We start from the raw sequence: 9,981 nt of genomic DNA, 5'->3' as shown, positions 1-9,981 counted from the left end.
CCAGCCCCTCTCTCCCCACCACCCCATCCCAGCACCACCAGGTCCAGGTGGGTTCGGTCCAGGATGCGGTCGGACGATGCTCCTCGGGAAGAAAACGACTCCAAAGTTCAGGACAGGGTCATTCACAGCTGGCTGGTGGATGAAACAGCCCCCAGAGTCTGACACGAAACAGCCCCCAGAGTCTGACAGCCCCGGCTCACCCACCGCCAGGGACCCGTCCCAGCTCCTCGGCCGCTGCGGAGTTCTGAGGAGAAGCCACCCGGTGCCGGTGTCACCAGGGCGGCGGGGACGCCGTGTCACAAGCAGTCCCTGCACAGAGCCACCTGTCCTTGGCGGAAGTCGCGGCAGGGGCAGAGGCGCCGGTACTTGGCGTGGTGGCCGGCGCAGCTGAAGAGCAGCGGCTCCTTCTGGAGGTAGCACTCGCGGACGTTCTCGGCCACCGCGGGGTACAGGTGGTTCATCTCGTACTCGGTGCTGTCGCACGCGATGCTGAGCCTGGGGGCCAAGGCAAGGTGGGCAGGTCAGGTGAGCGCCCCTTGAGGGGGTCATTGAAGGGGTTTTGTCCTTCCTGGGCTCGCCAGCAGCCCAACACGCCACGCGGGAAGGGGAGACCCTGACAACTCAACCCTGCAGCCCAGAGATCGCCCCAACCCACAGATGGCTCTGAATCACCCACAAAACCCCACCCAAGTCTTAGGAGTTGGACTCGTTGGTCCTTTGAGTCCCTTCCAGCTCATGAAATTCAATGGCTCTCTTACAGCCCCTTGCTGACCAACAGCTCTGTCCATGGACAGAGAACTCCATGGACACCTCCCACTGCGGATAACATTCCCTGGAAGGGACAGGGGATCAGGGAATGCCCACATGCTCCCTGTTAGCTGGGATTAGCCAGAAAACTGAGGTGAGAATCAGCAAAAGCCCTGAGGAGCAGCAGAAATGCCCAGTGTGGATTTTAACACTCCTCCCCTCCCAGATGGAACAGCAGCACTGGCATTGCCCTCCCACCAACCCTTCTCAGCTGACGAGTCCCTGAGCCAGCTCGTTTTAAGGTCTGGAGGAGGACGTGCAGGGGGAAAGAGTGAAAGGCAGGCCCCAGCTGTAATTTATCACATAAAAATGTCAGCGGGACACGCGGCGCCTGCCTGACCAGCGTGACAGCTCCGGCAACGCTCGCATTTAAATTGCCCAGAGAGCAGCACAGAGCCCGGTGGCAGATTTATACTCTATTAAAACTTCACCACTGTGTGTTCAAATGCAGTTTTATAGAGAGAGGCATTAAAAAGGAGAGAGCATGCGGGAGGTGGAGAGGAATGGGGTTGGAAAGAGGCAGAGCCATGCCTGGAAACGCTGTTGTTGCCTGCTGAAGAGTGAAGCTGGGCCCTGCCTGCACTGCCTTCATCTCATACGCGGTGCTGTTTCATGTGATGCTGAGCATGGGGGCCAAGGCAAGGTGGGCAGGTCAGGTGAGCAGCCACTGAGGGGGCCATTGAAGGGTTTTTGTTCTTCTTGGGGAGGTTCCTGATGAGGGACTCGTCAGCTGAGAAGGGTTGGTGGGAGGGCAATGCTCCATCTGGGAGGGGAGGAGTGTTAAAATCCACACTGGGCATTTCTGCTGCTCCTCGGGGCTTTTGCTGATTCCCACCTCAATTTTCTGGCTAATCCCAGCTAACATGAGGCCATGAGGGCTCATCACTGGGATTTTGGGAGGGGGAACATGAGGAAAATGGGTGCAGGGGATGGGGGGAGCAAAGGGAACGCCGTCTGGCTGGTGGCCCCCCACAAGCTCCCTGAGAAGGCCCCAACTCACTGGAGAAACACCTCCTCCTTGTTGAGGAACCTGAAGAAGGTGGGCTCGCAGACCAGCCCATGCTGCCGGCACGTCTCCGTGCAGGTGTGCTGGGGCTCCGACACCCACACCTGCAGCGAGGCCACCGGGGGCCACGCCTGGGGCGCCCACCCCGCGCTGGGGGACCACACCAGGTGGGTGGAGTTGGGGGACAGGGCCAGCGGGCTTGGAGGGCTTTGCATAGCAGGAGTCTTGGTCTTGGGAGACGGAGGAAGAGATGATGTGGTGCAGAAATCCTGGTGGCAGAGAAGACAACGGGTCAGTGCTCTGAGATGTTAACAGTGGGGAAGGGAGGGATGATGGCTTTGCTCATCAGGTTGAGGTCACCTGCATGCATAGATGGCACCTCCTGCTGTGGGGGATGGACCTCTGCTTCTCTCACCTCTTCTCCCAGTGCTGCCTTATTCCCTGCAGCAGAAAGGCCCTGACCCAGCCCCAGCACCCCCAGGTGTCCTCCACCACCCCCCAGCACCTTTGGCCCATGACAAACGGCCCCCAGCCCCATCTCCTGGTGCTCTCTGCAATCAGGGCGCTGGCTGCACAATGCCCACGGGAGAACAGGGATGCTCCCCAGGGAGAAGAGGGAAAGCTGGCCACGAGGACAGAGATGGCTCCCCAGGGAGGACAGGGATTCTCCCCAACCTGGTGCTGAATGTAGGCGTGGATCCGCTCCAGCATCCCCTCACAAGTGTACTCGTAAGGCAGGTAAGGGTCCACCTGTGAAGGGCAAGAGCAGAGCACAGGAAGCAGGTGGGGACAGCCTTGCCCTGCCCCTGAGACAGCAGAACCTTGGGCATGGCTCTCCCACCCACCAAAGCCCACAACTCGTGTCTGTCCACCAAAGCAAACAGGGAAGAAGCCAAAAAGCGATAAAGAGAGAGGAGTACTTTGGGTTCAACCTGTTGGTGAAAATGAAATCACCCCCATTCCACTTTAATCTCCCTTTTCTCCACTGTTAGTGAGTTATACAATCAAATCAGTTTTCATCCAATAGGTCACGTCAAACTAAAGCATGAACTGTTCCAGCCCACAAAATACTCTGCAGCTGTGGGCAAGGGAAGAACAATCTTTAAAAAAATATTTTTTAAGGAACTTTCTGCCCTGGGAAGACATATTTTTCCACATTCCCTTATTTTTCCAGAGAGATGTTACATGAGGTGCAGGAGGTTGGTGCCAGTCCTGGGACCTCCCTTCCCCTTGTGTATCTCTGCAGAGCTTTACTCAGGAGGATTATAAGCAAAACCACCCAGAGATAATTAATCCAGAAAACACTGCTGCTTCTATTTTCTGAGCTCTGCACCTCCAAAATAGCTATTTCCTTTTGAAGTACCTGTCAAAACCAAGCTCAAAGGCTCAGTCTGCTGAGAACCCTCTAAGCATCTCCCTGCCATAAATATCCCACCTGAGATCTCAGCCAGGCTGGAAATCACAGCTGCTTCATCTAATTACAGATGTGCACGCTAATCAGGGCTGACACCGTGACAGGCACCAATCCTGCCTCTGAATTCCTGATGGGCTCTCAGTTAACTGGGGCAGAGTCCTCTGAAAGCAAAATTGCCTCTCTCAGTTTCAGAGCCAGGCTGGGGCTGCCTGGGATCAGTTTGGAGGAGACAACCCCCCCCCCTTGCTCAGCATCACCAGTGCTCAGTCTCATCACAGTTTGCTTAGGGGCTTTTCCCAGGACCCCCTTTTGCTAAGCATAGTGCAGATATAATTCCAGAAACAGCCTCATCCCCCAAAATGCTGCAGCACATCCCACAACCCTCCTTGTGCCTGCACATGTATCCAGAGGTGATGCTCCAGGTGCAATCCCACCTCTCCACAGGGCTCCCAGGTGCCCTGGGGGATCCCTGGGCCCACTGCAGCCCCTGCTCCTCTCCCTCTCAGGGGGGACCCCAAAGGCTCTCCTTCCCTTTGCTCTCCTCTCCAGGTTTTGTTAGGATTCAGCTCGCGCACTCAGGACTGAGAAAATGCCAATTTCGAGAAGATAATTGTTTAATTAAAATCTGACAGGCTCAGCCTCTTCTCAACAGCCACGTTGTTAATGGCACTCCTCACGTCAGGAGCTCAGGATGTCCCCAGAGCCCTGGGAGGGAGGAAGAGGAGGAGGAGGAGGAAGGGGGGGTTCTGAGGTGGGGATCACTGCATCCCCCTGCAGAATGATGCATGAGATGGCATGGAGGGGTTGGTAAGATGGACTTTGCCATCCTTTCCTCAGCTGGGAGAGCTTCCCAGCCCCAGTGCTCCCTCCATCAGCCAGGCAGGGAGTCACTGGTGTCCCATGGGGGTGCCACCACGAGAGCCCTGCATTTCCAGCTGGAAGGGAGGATGAAGTCTCCTTCATTCAAAAGGAAAAGAAAGCGGGGTGGAAAAAATCTGAACGTCATCAGACAAATAAGTAGAAAAATAATGCAATTCAGTGCTGGCACGTAACAGCAGGCTGGAACATTTTAACCAGCTATTTTCACTGTGATGTTTAATGTGCCGCTCTTTCAGGCATAGTCTGAAATGTATAATTTTCCATTATAGTCCTGTATGTTTGACTTTAATATAATGAAGCCTTCTCCCTTCACTACACCAGAATATTGGGTCTATTAAATTGCTTGTGTGAGGACTGGTCTTGACAATGGGAAAAGCTGAAGGCCCAGAAAATGGTGGTGCTTGCAAACCTCTCCTTCTCCAGTCTCTAACCCCGGGATAACAGACAGAATCCATCACTGGGACAAACCTCCAGCATCCCCTGTCCCAAGGGGACACCACTTGTCTCTCTGCCCCCTGTCCCTGTGCTGAGATTTGATCTCTGGGGTAGAGGGGTTTGGTGCTGCCCTGGTTTTAATCTTCCTTACAAATAGTTCAGGGATGCAAACCATCAGGGAAACCCAGAGCTGCTCCCAGAGGGATGAATGGCAGAGACACAGCCTGCCAAAAACCTTGGCCAGCAGCTGGAGGGCGACCTGGAACGGGTGCCACCTCCAAAAGGATGAGAGAGGGCAGCACAAAGGCTGTTCTTGGGGGGAAAAACACAGATTGCAAACCCAAGCCACGTCCTAGGCATGATTCAGCTCTGCCTTCAGAAGGAAGAAGTTTCTTCTTTCAGGCAGAACTGGGTTGGGAGGGACGCAGGCTGCATCCCAACTGCTCTGTTTGCACACAGCCGGCAGCTTGGGGAGCTCTGCCAGCCCAGCAGCAGCTCTGGGATGGCACAGCCTGCCCCAAGCTGCAGCAGCAGAAATTGGGGTGCTGCAGTGACACTAAAATATTGCTGAGAATCAGCAAATCCCCCCTGGGACCGAAGCTTGTTGTCAGCTCAAGCACACCAGGATTACTGCCAGGTTCATCAACCAGCTCCCAAATTCCCAGACAGGCTCCCAGTCCCTGGCCCCCAGCTCAGCTTTCACCTGATGGCAGAGACAGTTTTCCCACAAGATGTCATATCCCCAAAAATGTCTTGCTGAGTTCTGGCCTGGAAGATGCAAAACATCTGTGGGATATGTGATTTTTTTGGTCATACGACAACAAAAAAATCCCTAAATAAAATCAATTTCAGGTCAGTTTTCAATTTCCAATGTTTTCACCCATCAGGGAGGGGGAAAATGTTGTGTTTCAGGTTCAATCTGTCTGAGTTAGTGAAGCAAAGGGAAATGCATCATTTCAGATCCAGCACTCCTTTCAATAAATTGGCAGGGTATTTCCAAACAAAGGCAGGCAGATGGGAAACAAAACCATAGTATTTCATTCCAGTAATTTTGAAATGAAATGTTTTGACAGAAAAAAAAATAAATTGATGGTGGTTATTCTGAAACACAGACAAATTTATTAGATATTCCAATAACAGAACCCCCCATTTTGCCTTTGGGGGAAGGTAAAAAGAAGTCAGTAAAATAATTTCTCTAAACTCCAGTAACTGCTTGGGAACAGGAACACTAAATTGCCCAGCTACCATCTTTCTGCTGCTCCTCCTGCTAATGCCCTTGTTTTCAATTCCTACTGTGACAAACAGTATTTTAAAGACAAGATACCCATGGACTCCTGGAGCCAAAGCCCATAATAAGGCTTTTAAACCTGTAAGGTAGGTCAATTTTTAGGCTTAATTGCTTTGACAGCATCTCTAATAAAGCAGACCTTTCTATTTAAAAGATAAGAAGATGGGGGGGGAAAGGGGCTGCTGTAAGTTATTCACACTCACTCCCTGCTCTGCTCTGGGAGGATTTTTACAATTTCAAAACCCCAGAGAGGTGAGTTGGGGATTAACTCCTTGGTGGGAAGGAATCCCTCCTCTCCAGAGTGACTTCATGTCACAATGCAAATGGGGCCTCAGTGACTGGAGTTCATCTGAGGCAAATTTAGGACTTCCAGCAGCTGAGGGTAATTCCAGAGGCTGGGATGCTTTGTGGGAGAGCACTACAGAGTGGAGGTCCTGATCCCAGAGTGGTGAGAGGAATTTGTCTTTACAAACCAGCTGTGGGTCTGCTGATAAATAAAACCAGCACTGAGAGGTAAAAGAAACAATGGGGAGGATTCCACTGATGGATGAATGGAAAAAAAGACATTTGCCTTTACAAATAAACTGTAGGTTTGCTGATAAATGAAATTGGATATTGAAAGGTGAAAGAAACAATGGGGAAAAAACCATAAATTCCATAAGACCTAAAAATTAAAAGGGAAGGTTGTACATTAGAGGGGAATCTTTGGTATCAGGCATTTCAGGAAGTCTGAACCTCTCAAGTACCTCAGGCAATGGGGAAAGAGAGAAGGGAAATGTGGGAAATTGGGATAAAAAGGAGGCTGCATCCTCCAAAAATTGGAGAGACCCCAGGGGAATGCCCCATGGCCTCTCCCTTGATTCAAATAAAGTCAAGGACTCCTCTGTCTCCTTTTTGGACATAAACCCCTGATGTTTGTGGATGAATTTTCCTGACAGTGGGAATGAGGAGAAGAGCTGAGACAGGAGCTTGGTTTGGGGCACAGCAGGGATGGGCACAGCAGCTGCTCACTCCAGTGAGTGCCCAGTTCCGGACACCAGCTCCTGCCCAGGGCCCATTACGCCACAAAACCTTTCCCTAAAATCCTTTTCAGTTCTTTAATTTTTAACCAGACCATTAAGCACCTAAATGACCTGGTGCACATCCAGTCAACACAGCAGCAGCACAACACAGCTGCTCAGGAACCAGCACAGCCCTTTCCTCCATCCTCAATCTCACCATCCTTTAATCATTTTAGCAGCACAGCAGCACCAGGCTCCACTATTTTCTTTCTTCTCTTCTTGAAAAAGTGAAAATTTCCTTCTCTTTCCCAAAACAGCTCCCAGCCTCCCACCCACAGCAATTCTTTCACTTCAGGGCTGTCTCCAGCCCAGATGGTGGAGGGTCAAGCTCTGACAGCTGGCCTGGCAGCACAGCAGCAGGGATGTCATTATTTTTAATTTAATTCTAATCGAGATACGGGAATGAATGTGCAGAACAACAACTGTTTTCCTAAGTTGGGTTTGATGAGTCTTTACAAACTCACAGAGAAAATGAACATGAGGTGAAGAGCTGCAGTAATCACCCTGGAGGAGGTGAGACACAGGGTGATGGCACAGCATGGCCATGTTACCTGAATCAGACCCCCAGATTGCCACAGGCACCCACCCCTGCAGCTTCTAATGCAGGGAAAATCAAGGATGACCCTTCTCTGAGCAGCATCACCCCTGTCCCCCCTAAATCCCACCCTGAGCCCACACAGCCCCAGGCAGAGCCCAGGTTCCACAGCACACCCCTGTCCTCCAGAGGCTCATCCCAGGTGAAGCAAATGGCCAGGAAAATGGCTATCAACACTTTCCTCCCCTCCAGGAAAACTGACTTTAATAATCTGCACAACTTGAAAGGCTCCTGCCACAGGGTGGGAGCTAAATATTCATGAGGGAGTGTTTCCAGAGTGGGCACAGCAGGAGTGCTGCCTTCCCTGGGGCTCTCCCCTTCCTTACCGCCCTGACAGAGGCAACTCCTGAAGTTATTCCCATTGATCTGCTCTGTCCAAAGGAAACAATCAGTGAAGTGGGGGGAAGGCAGGTGCAGAGGGCTGCAGCTCTCTGGGTTTATCTTTTTTATCACAGCAGCTCCCAGAACTGCTCTCCACCTGCAGCAACCTCACCTCCTGCTCCCAAACCTTATCTCAGCCTCCCCTTGCTCCAGGCCTACCCACAGGATTCCCAGGGGATCCTTCAAAGGCACAGCTCTGCCCTGGGGAAACACCTACAATGTCAAAGGAAGGTGGGAGCACCTGTACCCCAGGGGCTGCAGGAAGGGACCAAAACATCCAAAGGAGAAAGGAAAGGAAAAGGAGAGGCTCCAACATCTGCTGCTGCTGGTTGGCTTAGGTTGGAAATGGGAGTGTGTGTTCTACTGCCATCTGTCAGAGCTGGGGCAGTTCTCTGCTGTTCATGGGGCAGTTTTTTCTTTATCTCTCCCACAGCCAACCCTCCCTCCAGGAGATCTCTGCTGTCCATGGCCACTGAGTGTCCCTGCAGGGCTGATCAAATTCCACCATCCCATGGGGAGATGCTCTGCCCAGGGCAGGAGCCAAGCATTCCTACCTGGATACAATCTGCCCTGGAACAGCACAGCAGCCTCTGCCCCCTGCATTCCCAGAGGAGCAGGTTTCTCCTGCCCTGCATTCCCAGAGGGAGAGCAGGCCCATCTCCAGCAGCCCTGCAGCTGCAGAGGAAAACTCCCCCCTTGTGCAGGATCCTGCTGCAGCAGAACCACAGCTGGCACTGCAGGAGGGCTGAGCCCCCATGGGATGGGGCTGTGCCCCCATCCTGACACACAGGGGGACAGGGTCAGATTCAGTTGTTGTTTTGTATTACTGCATTTGTATTTTTATATTTTCTTTTTTTTCCTTTCCTAGTAAAGAACTGTTATTCCTAGATCTCTGCCTGAGAGCCCCTTAATTTCAAAATTCTAATAATTCAGAGCGAGAGGTTTACATTTTCCATTTCAGGGGAGGCTCCTGCCTTCCTTAGCAGACACCTCTCTGTTCAAACCAAGACATTTGTCCAAACCCAGCAGTGGGGAGGTCACCCCAAAACTGCTCTGAGCCCTACCTGTGTCCTCATGATGGTTTTGATGGCAGCTTCAAACTCCTCAGAGTTGTTGTAGTCAACAGTCCACACATGGGGCTTCCCGATGAAGTCCTCAGCATATGGGTGTTGGGAGGACACCTGAAACACAGCAGTGCCAGCTGGATTTTGCAATCCCTGCTGGAATGGCTGCTGCTTCCTGCTCTCAGCTGGATGGCAGAGAGGAGCAGCAGCCTCACAGACACAGTGGGGTTTGACCCACTGTAACAGGGAGTGCTGGAAAATGGTTTCCTCTTAATCCAGCTGCTCCCCAGCCTCAGGATGATGATCTGTAATTCCCACCGGGTTGGGATGCCCCATTCCCAACAACACTGAATTCCTTTGGCTGCCTGGAATATCTCATCTCTGTACCACAGGAACAATTTACCCTTGACCTGAGCCATTCTGTGGGTCTGATTGTAAAAACACAGCAAAGCAGGAAAGGTGTGTGAATACACCACATCTCCCAGGTTTGCCAGCTCTAGAAACAAGGCAGGGAGAAAATCCCTTGCCACTGAAGGCTGGGAAAGGCTGGCACTGGGAGGGAGCAGTGCTGGAAGCTGCATCACCCTGATGCCACAGGCAGCCCACACACTGGTACTCCACAGGTACTGACATCCTTGCTTTTCCCTGGGCTGCCCACACAGGTGATTTCTGGGGATCAACCTCTTTTGTTTCAGCCCTGAGGTGCCTTTTCAGCCCTGATCTCCCCTGGGAAGGGAAGAGAGAGGTTGCTGAGCAGAGGATGTGTTTTGGGGGCACTGAACCATCTCAGAGGGGCCTGAGCCCCTGCCAGCTGGAGGAGAGGAGCTGTGTGGTTTGTCCCCCTCATTGCTGTCCTTCCTCATCTCTCTCCTGGCAGATTGATCTTTCCCCTCAGCACAGATACACCCCGAGGCATTTCACAGCCCTCACCCCAGCTCCAGGCTGAGGTACAGCCCCAGCCCCACCCAGATGGATGCTGACACCAAATTTGGGGGTGCATGGGGCAATCAGGGGGTGCAGGGCAGCCCAGTCCAGCTGCACAATTAACACC

General features: G+C 52.4%; 1 protein-coding gene across 1 annotated transcript in view; it reads right to left on the bottom strand.

Moving 5' to 3' along the window:
* Window positions 1-296: 296 nt before the first annotated feature.
* Window positions 297-9,981, bottom strand: part of MGAT5B (alpha-1,6-mannosylglycoprotein 6-beta-N-acetylglucosaminyltransferase B) — a gene marked incomplete at its 3' end in the record, with an annotated part of 75,448 nt that continues 65,763 nt past the window's right edge. The window contains exons 14-17 of the mRNA XM_084218238.1: window positions 8,931-9,047; window positions 2,489-2,563; window positions 1,808-2,082; window positions 297-495 (exon numbers count right to left, since the gene is read on the bottom strand). Of these exons, the coding sequence (XP_084074364.1) occupies window positions 297-495; window positions 1,808-2,082; window positions 2,489-2,563; window positions 8,931-9,047 (666 nt within the window). The remainder of the gene's footprint in view (window positions 496-1,807; window positions 2,083-2,488; window positions 2,564-8,930; window positions 9,048-9,981) is intronic.

Source organism: Fringilla coelebs (assembly GCF_963513975.1).
Source record: "Fringilla coelebs genome assembly, chromosome: 19".
Lineage (NCBI taxonomy): Eukaryota > Metazoa > Chordata > Aves > Passeriformes > Fringillidae > Fringilla > Fringilla coelebs.
The sequence above is the reverse complement of the archived record's forward strand: the minus strand, read 5'-3'. Positions and strand labels throughout refer to the sequence as shown.